Raw genomic sequence first — 18,184 nt, 5'->3', positions numbered from 1 at the left:
TCTCAGCTCAGGCCTTTTTCTTAGGAAACATCCATATGTTTAGGAAGCATATCCATAACTGCTTCCTAACATCCTTTCTTGGATATCCCACTAAACACCTCAAATCCTCACATCTAAAGAGCATTCTATCTTAGTAGATCTTACTATCCTCTACCCAGATGTTCAAGGCAAAAACCTGGATGTTCTCCCTTTATTCTTCTAATCTTTAAGACACTGATTTAACTTTATAGATCTCAAATCTATTCTTTTCAATTACTGCTAATAGGGCTTAAAACATTTTTTGTTTCATTATTTGATGCTTCCCTCAGTAGCTTCATTGTTTACCATTTTCCCACTCCCTCCTGATCCATGATTCCTATTTTATGCCTCAGTTCTGATAAATTACTCAATATTCCACATATGCTTGCTCTTTTTTAAAAAAAGTTGTTGAGACACCTAGGTTGGAGCACAGTGGCACAATCATGGCTGACTGAAGCCTCGATCCCCCAGGTTCAAGCAAAGTGTGGGCTACCACACTTGAATAATTTTGTTTGTTTGTTTTGCAGAGATGGGGTCCCACTATGTTGCCCAGGCTGCTTGCTCTCTTTTGTCATTCAAATGTTCCACATCGTTTGCACTGCCTGAAACACTCCTCTTCCAACTTCTACTACATCCGCCTCCTTCAAGCCTCAGCTTAGATGCAACAATGTAGGAAACCTTGCCTAATTCCCTAAATCTGAGTTCCGTTTCCCTTTAATGTGCTCTTAAAATCCATCGCTCTCTCTCTGATCATAGCAGTCATCATCCTTCTACTGAAACTGCCTATCCATTTTTCTATCCTTCATGACATGGTAATCCCCATAAGAGCAACAACCATGACTTTAACTATTCTATCCCCTTAAAGCATATAATATCCCACTTAAAAAATGAAATACATTCTATTTATTAAATAAATGATGTAGGTCTTGTTTTCTCCCTTAGATGGAAAGGAACTATTTGAACCTTCCACAGTGCCTAAGAGCATATTGTAGGCATTCATTAAATACTTGTTGAAATAAGAATAGAATGGGATTGCATTTTTCTGCCTCCTTTCCATGTGCACACTTGATATATACAGCAGTACAAATGTGGTGAAGTATAAATTTAAAAACTCATAAATTATATCTGGACAGTTAATCTCAAAATGCATAAAACAAGGTATTTGTGATAGAAGCAAAACTTTTCATCAATAGAAATATTTCAAAATTTCCTTATATACACTGCCTGAGAAATTTTTCTAGAAAAGTCTGGTTGTTAAGTCTCTTAAGTCTTCAGTCAGTAATTTATTCTATGAAGAAGAAAAACACATATAAAACTAATAATGAGTTTTAGCATCATTTCCAAAAAGGCAAAAAGAAGTATGAGATACCAAGAATAATGACAAAAAAATAATACTTTAAAAATCAGATAAATATAACAAATATTTCTATAAATACAACTTTATAAAAATAATGTCCTTGTTGATTGACTAAAAAAAAAATGTTAAAAAATAAAGAAGGAAAGTTATCAGTGAAAGATAGATAAAACTTTAAGCAGAACAGGAAATAGTACTAGTAATTTTAAAAATGAGAAAGATCAAAAACAGCTCTTCATATGATACTAAAAATTTTAAAACTGCCCAAAAGGATTTTGAAATTAATTTGAAAAAGTAGTAATTAGGCATCTTCCATCTTATTTTTTCTAGGATGATTTCATATTTAGTGGGGGTAAATAATCACATTAAAATACGCTTGATATTTATTTCTTAGGAAGATACAATGATTAAGAAGCTGAAAGGACAAAATACGGTTCTGTTGTAAAATGAATTAATGCATTTACTTCTGGTAAACTGTAACAGTATGATATGAGGATGATATAAAGAATTTAAGATGAAGCTTTACATTTTATTCTCCATTCATGATAGTCTTTAAGAAATATGTGTGTATATTTTCAGATGATTTATAATTTAAAAAAATACACTATCAGTTTTTTTTTACCTCTCTTTTTCCTGACATGGCATTTGATATATTTAGTTATCCCGAGAACAAGAAACAGAGGTCACTTTTTAAAGTTTTGATTAATCATTTATAATTGAGAATCTACTTTGGCCAACCTTTAAAATTTTAATCATTGCATGTTAGATATTTGAAATTTTAATCATTACTTTCTGAAATAGGTTTTAAAGTTATATAGTTGAATAACTGAATCTTAGGGGTCATAAAATCATTAACTTATTAAAAATCAAGAATTTACTGCTTTTGTTATTTTAATATAAGACCTGATACTACCTATTTTAGCTTTTAAACAAGTTTTAAAAAGAGTAATAAAAATAAGGCCAATACTTCCCCAACTCCCCCTAAAACACCCCTAAAATATATAATGATGCAACTATATAATATCTTTAAATTTCCAAATGTAAAATTTCTTTCATGTTAAGCAAATAATCAGTAAGTACTTCCATACTCCTCAATATCCCTCATTGTCCAGTACTTATCAGTAAGAAGAGCTAGAAACGGCTACATTGGCAACTACAGTGTTCCTATATTATAGTTACTAGGTTTTAGCACGGGTGTCCAATCTTTTTGGCTTCCCTGGGCCACGCTGAAGAACTGTCTTGGGCCACACATAAAATACACTAACACTAACAATAGCTGGTGAGCTACAGAGACAAAAACAAAAACAACAACAAAAAACACAAACAAATCTCATAGCATTTTAGAAAGTTTAAAAGTTTGTGTTGGGTCACACTCAAAGCAGTCCCGGGCTGCACGTGGCCCACGGACGGTGGGTCGGAGAAGCTTGTAGGGTCCTTGAGTCTCCCTGAGGCACCAACATCAAGTCAGTATAACTGAGTAAAGGATGTAATTGTTTGCTAAGGTAATTCTGGTTTGCATTTTGAATTTGGCATTACCTTAACAATAACTTGTACATGATTCTTTCTCTCTTGCTAGGTTACGGATTATCTGTGAAAAAGAATCCTCATCTTTATATCTGTGGAAATGAACTCAATGTCTGATATCAAAAAACTATTCAACAAGTTTGCTGATTTATTTTTAAAAATATTGGTGCTCTACCACTCTTCAAATCATCAGTCTTAAAGTGAGTTCCAAATGACATAACAACTTGGTGGGTGATGTGAGATTAAGATTATCCTAGGATAATACGTTACAATCTATCAATTTAACAGATAGTCTTTACTTTTTTTAAAACATGGTCTCAAAGTTGTTACTGATTTCTCAAGTGAGTAATATTTACTATAGTGTGGTACTTAATTTTTAGTTAGTTACTTGGTTATATTTATCTGTCAAACTGCTTACTGATTTTATTAGATCAACCAAATGCAAAAGGAGATAACATCTACATTACTAAAATAATATATTTTAAAGATGATTTCTATGTCTCTACTATATATATTTTTATTTGTGTGAAATCCTGGACATATTAAGAGGTGGGGAAGCACACTGATACAGTTAGCAGCACCTAATCTCATGAGTTTCATACTAGGTGCCAAGAAATTAGGTTGTCCAAATATTTTGGAAACTAATTAAAACTGAATCAGCTGTTCCTTTTCTACCTGTTATACTTTACTCAAGGCACCTACAATGAAACTTCAAAATTACATAGAGAAGAACTTACCTAGGGATTTGGAAAAATAGTTTGCCATTTGTCCACTGTTGCATGACTGTCGTTTATGTCTTTTTGTTGATACTTCTGTGGTCTTCCATGGTGGTCTTTTTCTTTTGTTCAAATTGCTAAGAACTTCAAAACTATCAGGATTCTTGTCAAAGTTAATACATTTGCTTAATTTACTATTGCCAAGATGGTCAGCAAATTCATCAGCTGAAGGATTATTTGCTTTAGCATTTTCTATTTCTTTAGATTGCTTTTTAAAAGAATTTTGCCTAGCAGAATGAGATCTTAAAGTAAAGCGCTTTGATTCTTCCATATGAGTTTGATGAGTATTTCCACTGTCAGTAGATTCAGGAGAGTAAATGATTGTATTTAGCTTTAAAGTATTTCTGTGTTCAAGACAGTTGAGCTTCCTCAAAAATATTCTACAGTCTTTTAAGGTTTTTGACCTCCAACTATTAGGACACACATTTTCTAGTCTTGGTCCCTTTTGAAAGTCTTTTTGGCTGCAATTTGTTCCATTCTCTTTTGCTTCTGACTTAAATTTATTCTCGAAACTAGCACGTATTTTGAAGTCAGGCATTACTACCCTCTGCTGCAAGTCACCCCTGATCTCAGGTGGCAAAACACACTGATTATCTACTATGCTTTTTCCTTGGAGTGGGATGTCAGCATTTGTTTCTCCCTCAGTCTTATTTAAAAATTGGTTCTGGCAGAAAAATCTTAAGTTTCTCCTTTTAGAGTTCCAGTCAACTGTTCCATGGTTGTGCAGCTTTCCCTCTCTTTTCCACCTTTCATGATGCAACCTCTTAAACTCAGTCCTTTTTAATCTAGCTATTGCTAAATTACTTTTCACATTTAAGAGTGGAGAGTTAGTCACTTTATGCAGTATATGCAACTTCTCTGCTGATTTTGAAGGAGAAGAGAGTGCAAATTTTTTAAAGTGCTTTCTGAAGGGGCTGGCATTAAAGTCAGAATATTTGGTCCCTAATTTGATTCCCCTGGTATTTATTACTTCCAAAGGGTTTCGGGCATTTGCTTTTCTAACTAGTGAAAGAGACTGTGTTTCTGTTGTTTGCATAAACCAAGTACAGAGTTCATTCAAATCATACTTTTTCTGAAAAAGCATTTTTACAGGTGAAACTTCAAGTTCTAAAAGACAAGTTTCCAAAGGGCTTGCTACTTTGAAATGATCATTTTCAATGTGCTCTCTTTTTTTATGAATACAATTTTCAGCTTCATCGCCACTTACTTGCACCCAAGCATTTGCTATTTGCTCAAATCTATTGTTTAATTCCTCTAATAAGGAATCATTTGAAGCAGAGGTAGCCCACCACCTGAGCAAAGGGTTTGATGAAATTATAGGATCCAAGGATACTTCAGAAATAGGTACTAATTTATTATCTTCCAAACACTTTTTTGCATTCCGTGAAAATCTGTTTCTTGGGGTATCTTTGTAAGCTATTTTCATCTTTGACTGTCTATGTTTTTCCTTCTGACTTTTATTTTTCTGCAAATGCAGTTTATATGATTTATGGAGCAGAGCATTTCTATAAATAAGTGAGCTAGAAGATGCTAATGAATGTAAGAAATGCAGAGATGGTTTTCTGTCCCTAATAGAATGTCTCAAAGGTACAGTAGCAATCATACTTTTTGATCCATTTTTAAATATATCAGCTTCAGTGTGCGTTATTTTATCCATTTTAGTGCACTGTTGGTCATACTTTTCTTCAGGTAGATTTTTTCCTAATGTATTTTCCTGTTCTAAAGGAGGCAAGCAGCTGCTAATACTTACTTCCCTTTCCTGAGGTGAAGTTCTATTAATAGTCACAGATATGCCAGAGATTTTCACTTTTGCTGGTCTACCAGGCTTCCTACTTATTGTCAAAGGCTTCTGATTTGGTCGAACAATGTTCTTGGAAGGCTGAGGTATCACAGATTTGTTCTTGATGGGTCTCACATATTCAAAGCCAGACCCCAAGATCTCACTTTCAGTAGTCAAGCTTGCGACAGCACTTATTCTTTTACCCAAGTTAATTTTGTGTTCACTAATATTTCTGGGACTATTATATTCAGTTGGAAAATCCCCAGCATTATTGTTTAAAGACATAAGGTTGCTTATGTTTACACTTCCTTCAGAAACATGCCTTTTAGTTCTTCTTGATCTTCCATAAATAACAGTTACTGTAATACTCTTTTTATAAATACCTTCTTTTACTTCTGATATGAGAGATTCTGGGCTTTTCCTTCCAGCACTAACGGGCTCATTCTGGCAAACAGTGATGTCTGTTTGATCAGTTTTAGGCTTTGGTGGTCTTCCAATTGGTCGCTTAATCTGTCTCACAACTTGGGGACCTATTTTTTTTGGTCTACCTGGTTTTCTTTTAAAAGATGGATCAATAGCACTGCTTGAATTGTCCGTAGTTTCTTCTTGTGGCTTATCACTATTTATATCACCTATAAACATTGTAGAGGATCCTGAAGTTTCTTTTGCATGATTGAATTTGTTTAGTTCTCTTTGAAGAGTATCAGTATCATAATGATTGGAGTGATAATTTTCAGAGTTCGCATTTGAGATATCCTCATTTGTTTCTGTTTTTTCTTCAGTTACATGATGGATTGTAGGTTTTTCAGAAGGGAGAACAACATTTGAATGGGAAGTACCAACTGAAGTTAAAGTATATTTGACTCCTTCACTACTTTTAACCTCAGATAAAAACATGAGTTTGATAGGACTAGAATAGTTGGAAACAGATGAACTTTCAATACCTTCATATTTTGCTGGTACATTTTCAACACTGGAAATCAAGCGACCCATATCTAAAATAGTTGACTTTTTCAGATTTTCAAGTCTTTTGTTATTCAAATCCATTGTAGGCATGCAATGACTTTTGATAATATTGCTGGATGCTACCACAGATTTTGATAAGCTCTGTTCTTTGCATGTCATTCTATTTAGAGTAAGAGTCATATTTCTGTCAGCATTTTGATCTTTACCATCAATTTCTATCAATTTCTTGGATGCTTTACATCCTTCTGATAATGGCTGATTATTCCAGGATTTATTGGCTATATTTATTGTATCTTCCAAACGCTTCACAACAACTTGTAAATTAGAATTCATTGCAATTTTGTTTAGGTCTATGTTGTGTGAGCTTTCAATGTGAATATTTTTCACTGGAACGTTTTTTGTTGTGGATTCGGATACTTTTTTGGCTTTAGGTGATTTTTTAAAAACATAATTATTTGTTACATATATAGAATACCACCCTGGAGGCACAATATTTCGTTTAGTTCTGCTCAAAAGTCCAGAAGCATCATTTCTCAAAAGAGTTTGAGTATTACTTAACTTTGGATTTTTCCTATGATTTTGCAAAAATTGTTTTCCATCTGCAGATTTCTCCTGTGGCTTTCTTAAGCTCATTTTCTCAGGGGAAGTTGTTTTAAAGCTTTCTGAAAATGAATTAAAAGACAAGTTAGTTTCTGAGCTATGAAGAGGTAGTTGCAGTGACTGTAATGCATAATTTGGTGAAAATGATGTTTCAGCATTTTTATCTTGAAGTCTTTTAGAATTTTGTAAAGAAGACCCTTGGTCATGATAGAATTCTCCTTTGTCTGATGAAGATATATCATTGTTTTGTGTCAACTTCCTTGAACTTTTCTCGGTGTATTTTTTTCTTGTAAAATTTTCATCGAGACTAGCAAGTTCTCTTTTTATCTGTAAAGACTGCCTTCTAAACATGGGTGAATCAGAGGAGTTGCACATTGCAAATAAAGTTTCTTGACGCTTTCGAAATCTTGTCTGAATAATTTTATTTTCTACCTTTTTATCGTGTTGACTCAATAGTTCCATAAAACTATAATCACTGGCTTTTGCATTATGCAAGAGAGACGTTATGAAATCTCCCAATTTTAAATCGTTATATGTATTACAATCACTGCTAGATAACTGTACAAGGCTTGTCATATCCGTGGTTTCTATTGATTTTAGTTTTTCATTAATGCGATCCATTAAATCTTGAAAAATTACAGCAGTTTCACCTTTTTCATGATTTGTAGCAGAATTATTGCTGTCATTTGAGAGTAAAGAATAAGAGTTACTGGATTTTTTAGTTTTAAGTATTTTATCTTCATGATCACTCTTATTGCTGCTTATTTCTGCTGGTGTGAGAGATGGAGGCTGGTTAACGTTTGCTTCAAGTTTGTTATTTTCTAAGGCTGAAATCTCTGAGATGACGTCTTTCAATTTTTCAAATCCTTCAGTTTCTACAGGTGATAATGGTGGGGGTGAGGGACTTCGAGATCTACAGGCATCTTTAAGAGTGACTGAAAGATCACATACTTCCTTTGACAAAAGAGGACTACGAAAGGCTGATTTTGTAGAGTGAATGTTTGGTAACAGTCCAGAACAGCACCTGTGAGAATTATAACTGTCTGCAATTCCTCTATTCACTACTGGCTTAATGTGTTCAACAGTTACAGTTTGGCAAGATAAACAATTTAAATCTTTAATACAGACTGGCAGAGGTTCTAAACCAGGGCTTTGTTTTTCGTTTTGTAAACAACCTTTTTCTGCCAGCCTATATTCACAATTACAGAACAGACCATATAAATTATCTTCGATTAAGGGCTTTTGAGATTCTGAAGACACAACACATGATGTATTACAACAGCAAAGAGAAGCAGCATTCTGCTCTTGGACTAGAAATTTCAACATAGCCAAAACTTGTTGCTGGTGATGTATGCACAAAGATTCCAAAACTTTGCTTAATGCTGATTTTCTTTTTTCCATTTTAGAAGCTTCCTCTGATTTTGCATCAACAGTTGAACTAAAAATAAAAATCAAACAAAAAATGAATTGCAGCAAAAATACCACTACAAGGAGTTATAATTTTAACAGTGTTCGAAAAAAGATATTTTGGTATTGCTGGACTCCTGACTCCTAGAGAGCTGCAATAATGGCATTTTGATTATTGTTTAGCAAAAATATAATGAAGCACTCATAACTAATTTCCTACAACAAAGTATAAGTCAAAGCAAAGCCCTATTTTTGCAATATAAAACCTGATGATTATACATATGATTACATTTATATATTAATGTCTAATGTTTTGAATGTATTAAGAATATTTAATGGAAAGTGCTTCAGAAGGAGTTAAATTTTTATAAAGTAGCCATTTTATAAATTATTCTGATACATAATTATCAGTCTACATTAGTGCAAATAAGGAAAATAAAATGCAGGAGTACAATCTTTATTTAAAATAGATATTTTTTCCAAGGCAGTGAAAATAGTAAAAGCTTCCCATAATCACAAGGAAAATTAAGGGATTTAGATTTTATGTAAATAAGAGAATGTCCTTCCTAAGATTAAGCTGCAGGCGTTAGCTATTTAAAAATAAAATCTATTTTTAATTGATGTTAAATACTAAAGTAATTTCATAAAAGCTAAAGGCATTACTTACCTAATTATTAAGTTTCAAATGCCGGAAAATGGCCCACTACAGAAACTACTATACATCTAACTTGAACTAAGAACCGGGCTTGCTTATCAACCAATATAGAAGTCTACAAATTTTTTTTTTTAATCCAATACCAGCAGCAGGAAGAATAAAATATATTTAAAGAGTTCTGTTTCAGAAAAGTATCTATTTTAATTAAACATATCACCAAACTCTGTACATGAAAATTGCCTTTCACTTACAGTTTATTACATTTGTTTTTAATAGTTCCTGATTTCTAGAAATTTTATTTAAGGTTGGAATAATGCTGATTATGAATTACTATTGAAGAATGTATTTTTGCTTAAATACAGAATTTTTATGCTCATCTATATTAAAAATTATAAATTTTTACTTTAAAACAGGAAGTGGAATATTTTTACTTTGCTGCCTAAAACTGATATAGCCTGTTTCAGAGATAAGTAATATTTCACTTATATTTTATAAAAATTATGTTATTTGAGTAGCAAAAATAAGAAAGCAAATTTTAAATGTGATCAAAACTTTTCTGGAAAAAAAGATAACTTTACTAGATTCAACCAATGTTTCACTAAAACTAGTGATTTGACATAAAGAAGCTATCAAACAAAGTGAGAAGAGATATGAAATTACAATAAAACTTTTAAAGTCCACTGCTGCCTCTAGACAGATGAAGATAGGACATGACCCCAGTATCCTTTCCTTTTTGAAAATAATTTTTTATAAATTTTGTCATGGTTGGGAGTGTAAAATCATGCAATTGACTCCCAGGATTCAATCAGATAGTTTTAAAAAATACATGTAGAGAGCAAGGGCAGGAAGAAATGATAACTATCAAAGATTACGATATAATTATATTCTTTTCCAGCAAATTAAAAATGACTAATTTTCACACAAGCAAAAGAAAACCCAGAATGTTGTGAGAGATGCACTTCAGCAGTTTCTAAAGTGATGTTATGGCATAACAAAGAATTTACATGTTTCTTGGAAAAATATGTTGTATTTTGAAGATTAATAACCATTCATAACTCTTCCTGAAATGCTCAAAGGCCTTTTTTTGTGTTAATAAAGCCAGGTATGCGGTATAAATAATAAAAACTAATGACTAGTGTTAAATATTCTGAAACAATGGTGTCATATCAACTTGATTAAACTCACAAAATTACAAAACCACTTTTTATATCCCTCTTCTGACATTCTAAGCAAAGCTTTTAGAGTTTTCTTATTCAGTTTATTAATAATGGAATTTCAAAAATACTATGGTAGCCAGTAATTCCCATCTAATGCTATAAGAACAGCTTAATAAAGGTATAAATTAGATATTCAGATATTAGATTCTATCTTATGTATCAGATAGCAGAAAACTAAGATCTCAAATTATAGAACTTCACAATATGCTTATTTGGCTTCAAACATTTCCCCCCATATTTGTTGCATGTTAAGATCTTAAATAAAAACCTAGTAATGAGTAAATAGTAGTTGAACGCACAGGTAAGTATCCAGCCTAGAATTATTCTCGGGTGATTATATAAGGTTCTAAAATTGTATTTTTTTGGTAAATCCTTTGCTTTTAAAGTTTTCTAATCTTTTCCTGTTTGATTTATAAACCAAACATCCTGCCTATTTTTAGTAAGTGACTATCCATTTTGCCCATTAGAAACTTGTTGGAATATTTCTTCAGAAAAAGTAAATTAGAATACTATATTTAATAAAACTGCTTCCTAAAGTAAATCAAAGAAGTCAGTGTAGTCAGTTTTTTCTTTTCTTTTCTTTTTTTCTTTTACTGAATGAGTAAATCAATCACACACCAACAGTGTTGTAAATTTAAGTGCAAAAGCATTGAAGTGCTTTACTACAAATTACAACCTAGAAACACGTTAACTGAACAATTAAAATTCATACAATCAGATTTAGATATATAACAACACAAAGTAGGAACAGAATTACAGTACATTTACAACACAAGACAGATACATGAATTCATTAGAAAATATTGTAATAAATAATTCATGAATTATAGTGCAATTGATTTATGCATAAATATAACTAATTGCCTAACAATCAGTTTATATTAACAAAATCTGTCAAAATCAAGGCAGCCACAGAGTTTTACTAAATTACTGCGACAATGGAAATACTGCAATTAAAAAACAAATACAAGTATTTGTACTGTAAACAACTAAAAAAATCAGTCTCACTAAAGTTAGTATACAATTTAATATAAAATTGTCATTAGCTACCAGAAATGGTTTAAACAACTTTACTGAGCAGTAGTTTTCTAAAAACAGAGGCACTGTTTTTTCTTTTCCTTTTTTTTTTTTTTTAAATATAAAATACTTGAGGAACATTCAAATAAGTAGAAAGCACATAAGGATTGCTTTCACCTTCATTAAGTCTGCTGAAATGGGATTTTTCAGAAAATTGTCAATTAATAAATAGTAACTGGTAACTAAATTCATAAAGTACTTTGAAAGTTTAACATAAAGGTCATCTTAATAGAACCACTGGGGAGAAGGGGAATTTCCCTGCCTTTCCTAGTTTGTATAATCAAATGTTAACTCAATAATAGAAATGTTTTGTTTCTTTTAAAAGTTATGGGTTGATTATTACCTATAAACTATCAAAAAATATTTTAATTTACTATTTCTGACCAAAAATAAATAATACAAGTACTAAAATGCTGCAAATTAACTATAATATTACCTATAAAACTACTGATTACTGTGAAGTCAATAGCAAAATGATCCCTGATTTATGAATCCTGTAAAGTTTTTGGTCAGGTCATCTTTTAAATGATACAAAAGTGTTCTGTAAGTTTCCCTTTACTATAAACTTCTTAATCAATTTATTAATGTAAATATAGTGTGAGGAATAAAAAAGCTCAATACAATATAAACATTATGTAATGCATTCAAAGCCCCCAAAGTTTTCCAAGTAAAATTCTGTATAAAGAGGTCAATAAAATTGTTTTGAAATATGTACTTTACCTTTAACTTTGTTTTTCATTGGGGGAAGGGGGAAATATACTAAATAATCCAAGTTCTGGCCCTCACAAAATATGGCTTAATTCTTTAAAAAGAAAGATGACCCTGACATCTGCTGTTCTGTAATCTATGATGTATATTTTCTTGGGGTGAAAAAAAAAAGGATTCATACCCTAGTGTGCAGGTAACATTAATAGCTGAAGAGGGTTCAGTATAGATCTCAGAGACCAAATAACTGCTTGGTTGTGTAGTTTCTCACTCTTCAGTTTCTTTAAACATGTAAGCAGTTTTAAAATTTAATAGCTGAAAATCTCTTTAGTATTACACGTATATGTGATTATTAAATACACACAAACACAAGTGTAAAAACACAAGTATTTGACAAGGTGCACTTATTTTTAAAATTCAGCTAAAAGTATTCCTTTTGGACTTAGGAAAACTGGCTTAGAAAAATGATCAGAACCTGAATTTTAACAGAGAAAGGGGGCACTCAGAGAATTTTGAATACATAAAGCAAATCCCTATTCTTTATATGAAGGCATATGCTTTATAACATTTTACCACTACAGTTGCATACTCCATAAATCCAACAAGGATACTTTGACCCATATTTTAAAACTGCTATGTAAAAATGACCAGTCTCTCTTATGAGTCTAGTAAAAGTTAAAATGCACTGCCCAGCTTCTAACTACCCAATTAGTAGAGTTTACATTACTGAAAGTTCAAAACAGCTTCAGTGTTAAATATTTGTAAATCTATTCAAGACCCTGAACAAACTGCAAATTTGGTTATTAGCAAAATGATAATGTATCGCCCACCAAAATGAAATCTGCAATTCATTTTGATAAACTGAAAATGTTTTGAAATGTCACAGCAGCAAATATATTAAAGTTACACTGAGGTTTTTCAATAGTAGGAGTGTGTCACAATCCTTAAAATTTAAAGTAGTCATAACATCAACTAACCAGCACATTTAAACCAAAATTATCATTCTCAAGCTTTTTCTGTGCACATTATAAACATGCTCTAAGTTGCATTCCAACTTTCTTTTCTAACCTTACACATTAGCTTATTTTTCAAATGAAAAACAAAACTAAATTATTTTAATAATTAAATTTAAATTATTTTTTGTTCTTAGTACTCCATCTTATATTAAAGGGTTCTATAGCTGCTGGGGTTAACTATGTGTCAGTTTTTTTTTAAAGTATATACCTTATAAACCCCAACTTCTTGCTAAATCAACTATTAAATGATAAATATTAAATTTCATTATACATATCCTTTAAGGTTTTCTTTTCTATTCCTGGTGGATGCACTTGAGTGCATTTTGTATTTCATAGAATGCACTGTAGTGTACTAATACTGTATATATTAATTTTTCTTAGTATGGAGATAGCTGTCTATTTAAACTTTGATTGGTTGTTTGACATACATACAACAACTGTTAAGTATGTTGTATAGAATGTTCATAAACTATTAATACCATATTTCCATTATAAGATGGTTCAACTGAATGGCTGGAATGGTCTTTCACCAATAAAAATGTTTCACTTGACAATTACTCGTTTTCCCACGACGCTTTATGCTATTGACTACTAAAGAAAACCTGAATCTTTTTCACCTATTTATACAAGGATTAAATACAAACTATCAGAATTAAGTAAGCAACTATATAATTCTGTCCACAGTGAAAACCCTGAATAAAACTTTTTTTCAAAAGGCATGTAAGTGGTTTTTGAACTGTAAAATTTCATGTCTCCTGTCAGAGTGAGCATTTGTAATTCCCACATGTGTGTATATAGACACACAAATACACACCTGTGCACATACACACACACGCAAACACACACACACACATTTTCCTAACAAGTAATCTACACAGGCTTGCTGCTGTTTTTGCAGCTGCCAGTCCCTGAATCTGTCATATTATATAACCCAGTGTCTGGTAATCGTAGTTTCTTCTTCGGAGGAGTCTTCAGTGTTCCAGATCTTTCTTTTACCTTGTATTCTAAAGTGCTGTGAGGTACCCCATAAATTCCTTGTGCTTTGGAAACACTCATTTTTCCACTCATTACCATTGCAATAGCTTCTTCCATTATTTCATGATCATATTGCCGATAGCGGCCACGTTTTTTCCTGGGCTGCTTACTGTCTTTTCGATCTAATCCATCTTCAGTATTTTCAGAGGTTCCATCAACTGTTCCATTTTTAGAATTAAGACACAAAGGAGAGAGGTCCCCATGTAGAAAGTAAGAGTCAACACTTGAGTGAGTTACAGGCCCAGAACATTCTATTTTGTTCTGTTTAGGGAGTATATTTTTCAGTTTTTGGAGAGCTGATCCTTCTAGGACTGAAGAGGTTTTGGAAACTTGATACATAACATCCAGCAGACCAGAACCATCAGGTTGTGATTTTGAGACAGAACTTACTCGTAGCTGAGGAATTTTTAACTGTACAGTAGGATTTGAAGTTTCATATTGGAGGCTTTCATTTTTTTCTTTAAACTGAGTGACCATTTTCTGTAGAGTTAGCTGATGGAGGTAAGTGGAAGCTGTTGGGAATTTTAATTCTGAGGTTTCAAGTAGATTGAGTTTACTTTTTTCTGTGCGCTCTGCTTGAGCTCTTGCCCACAAGGCTACTTTTTGCAGCACTGCACAAGTTTCTTTACTGTCCTTATATGAATAACTATCATGGAAATCTCCAGTTTTGTTTTTAAAAGATGCAGGCTTCCCTGCTGGTAAGGCTTCTAAGTGAAGAAGTAAAGTTTTTTGAGGTATGCCATAAAGTATGCCTGCTTTATTTATGTCCAGTGCTCCAGACTGAATGTCTTTCAAAGCTTTTGAGAGCAAACCATCTGCAAACTCAGCACTTCTTTCCACATAGTCCTCTCTGTTTCTGTGTAGTCTCCTGGATGGATGGAATGAAACGATGGTAAACTGATGCATGAGAGACTCTCACACAGCTATGGAAGGGGAGGGTCCACTCCTTTATTATACTCCTTGCTTAGGTAACATCACTGCTTATGACACTTTTAAGTCTGTGAGATGTAGTAGTTACTCCTTATCAAAGCAAACGCTACAGTCCTGGTAGGACAATGTGTCAATGATACGGTGGCCTCAACGGGCAGACCTTCCAAGAACATAAAATCCTAACTCAGTATTTGTAAAAATATTCTCATGATGTTGCTATTCCTCTGACAGATGCTTGTAGAGCAACACTTATAAATTTTATTTGTACAATTAGAGTTCCATTATAAAAAGTACCCAAATCCTAAAGGAGTTTTTGTTAGTACAAACGTGACGTTACCGCTAAACAAGTAATAAAAGAGTCAACCCCTTTAAAGGAAATTTGTAGCAGCAGGAATATTTCCAAACACAAACATCCCATATTTCCACAAGACTAATTTTTCTCTAGACAAGAACTTAAAACTTGAAACAAGTAGATAAGTTATATTTGAATAATTTCATTTTAGATATTATCAATGTCACTTCTATTTCAAATGTATCACTGTAATTTTCAAAGTTTCTCAAACAGAAAGCTTACTATACCTTACGACTCAAGTACTACTACAGTCATAGTTGAAACAAATTACAGTCTACCTCTAAGATTTAAATGTGACAAAAAAGCTTCCTGTGCAGTTAGTTAATGGGAAGATGCAAAAAAGTTGTAAAAAAAAATCCAAAAATCCAACAGAACAGCATTTCACTACTAATTATTTATTTAATGATTAATACACTTTTCAAAACATGAAAGGACTTTTTGTGGTGATTACTAGATATGCTTAAGTAGTTTGCCACCACATCTAAAGTGCAATAAGAAAATCTAAACACTATAAACTAGCGTTAACAATTAGTAAGTACAGTGCTTTTAGAATTTGTTCATTGTTTTAAAAAATTAATAAATTACATATTTCCCTTAAAATTGCCTCCTGAGTATTTAATTTAATATTCTCTTACTCGTCCTGCTTCTTAGTTTGTATTCTATGATTAAGTTGGTAGTTCATTTTAGTAACATGAACTAAAGTTTGGTGATTGTTCTGATAACTTTTCTTTAACAGAAAGAATAAAAAAGAAAGAGAAAGGACACATGAAAGGTATGAGAGAGAGACACTTATGAGTGACAAAAATTCTGGAGGAAAACTATATACGTCAATACTACTCAGAATAGTATTAAGAGTTCTCTGCAGAGATAATTTTATATTAATATTAAATTATATTTCCTAGATATTGCTTACCCAGCCACTGAATTTTCAGAAGAAGGATCACATATGGATGACTCTTCAGATTTTATGCTGGTTTTCTTTGTAGAGAGATCTAACACTCCATCCCCTATAATTTTTGCAAGAGAAAAAACTTTATATTTGCAACAGATAGGCAATCCTTACATTTTAATATTTCATATTTTGTTGATCTACTAATTTATAACACTAGTATTTGATATGTGGCCATTACCTATTCATCTTAAACAGGTTTAGGAACAGGATATGACTGGGAAGGCACTATATAGGAAAAAAAGAACAGAGAAGGAGCTGGCATTGCCAGGTGATATGAAGAAACTAAATATATTATATAAAATTTGTCTAAGATAAACTTTTAGTCACCTCTCTACCATTTTGTAGTGAATAGCCATTGATTGCTCATTCATGACTGTTTTCCATTCAAAGCTGCCCAGATAATGCTTTGGGAAGGTAGGAGTGATATAAATTGTACAAAACAGAGAGAACAGAAAATGTGATGATGAGTAAGAGAATTGAATAATTAGCATTTACTAGGACCAGCAAAAGGTAAACTGTGGCTGTATGTATAGGAATATATGAGAACTATATATTTTCTAGAACTCATAGTGTAAAATTTTACTCTTTTAAATTATTGAACTATACAATAGTTAAATCACTGCCTACATAATATATTTTGCTTATATCTACGACTAAAGACATAACTTCCGATGATGCAGCTTTAGAAAAATAATGTTATAAAATAACTGCCTATGGATGTTATTAAAATGCAGTTACTATATAACATTTACTTAAATAAAAATTCAATGATTCAGACTTATTGTTAATCTGGCATACTTCAGGATCAAAAAGTATAAACATAAACCATGAATTTATAACCCAGCAAAGAATTCTGTGAATGTTTTTATTGTTAGCTAAAAAACTAAAAGTTTTAGCTATAAGAAAAATTATTAAAAATACATGGTTAAAGATATATTAATTCAACTGGGCTTAAAATATTCAACTGGGTTTTACTGTAACCATAATCAATCCATGAAATACGTATGTTCCTGCGCAGATACAAAGATGAAAAATAAAACAAAATATCCTATCTATAGCCTGCTATATAGACTCTGACAATAATTCATTGAGTGCTCACTATGTGCAAAGCACTATTTTAGGCACTAGAAGAGCATCAAAAAAAAAAAAAAAAAAGTCACACCAAGTACCTACTGTCAGTCACAGTCATTGTCACAGTGCTTAGGATCTAATGAGATAATTCATACACCCCCACAACCAGCACCACTACCACCAGTAATTATGATAGTGCCACTCTGGAGAATAACAGAGTAAGCTGATAGAGTAATGAGGGTGGGGCTGAGCGCGCTGCTGTTTTATGCAGTGTTATCAGTGCAGGTTTCTTTGATTTGAACAGGGCCCTAAATAAGGTGAGGGTCACCAACTAAGCAGATACATGGGAGAACGTTTCTGAAAGAACAGTCTGTATAGAGGCTGTGATATGGAACCATGCCTGGAATGTCAGAGGAATAGCAAAGGCCAGGGTATCTGAAATGAAGTAAGCCAGGCCAAGAGTGAGCTGAGATCAGAAATGCTGCAGAAAGAGGTTACAGAGCGCCATTGGGCCATGGCAAGAACTTTGCATTTCATTCTGACAGAGACAGGAAGCCACTGGAGGATTCCGGGTGGAAGACCGACAAGATTTCAATTTAGGTTTTTAAAAGATCAATCTGCTATGGCAGAATGGACCGCAAGGAGCTAAAGGTGGAGCAGGGCAACCTGCTGGGAAAGTGCTATGCTATTTCTTGTCTCTGGGCTTTCACACTTGGAGTTGGTTTCCTCTGCCTAGAAGATTCGTACTC

At 32.6% G+C, this 18,184-nt stretch overlaps 1 protein-coding gene across 14 annotated transcripts in view; it reads right to left on the bottom strand.

Moving 5' to 3' along the window:
- The window catches only part of LCORL (ligand dependent nuclear receptor corepressor like), a 296,483-nt gene that overhangs the window by 26,767 nt on the left and 251,532 nt on the right, over positions 1-18,184 (bottom strand). For 8 of the 14 annotated variants that reach the window (XM_050791945.1, XM_050791941.1, XM_050791944.1 and 5 more), the window contains 2 exons: positions 16,326-16,419; positions 1,558-8,456 (listed from right to left, as the gene is read on the bottom strand). The exons of 2 other annotated variants lie outside the window; for them this stretch is intronic. In XM_050791945.1, the coding sequence (XP_050647902.1) occupies positions 3,614-8,456; positions 16,326-16,419 (4,937 nt within the window). In that variant the 3' untranslated portion in view covers positions 1,558-3,613. Of the gene's footprint in view, positions 1-1,557; positions 8,457-8,869; positions 14,999-16,325; positions 16,420-18,184 lie in introns of those variants that run through there. 4 more of the 14 variants (XM_050791942.1, XM_050791951.1, XM_050791952.1 and 1 more) reach the window with 4 other exon arrangements.

This window comes from Macaca thibetana, chromosome 5 (assembly GCF_024542745.1).
Source record: "Macaca thibetana thibetana isolate TM-01 chromosome 5, ASM2454274v1, whole genome shotgun sequence".
NCBI classification, from domain to species: Eukaryota; Metazoa; Chordata; class Mammalia; order Primates; family Cercopithecidae; genus Macaca; species Macaca thibetana.
This window is presented reverse-complemented; position numbering and strand designations above follow the sequence as displayed.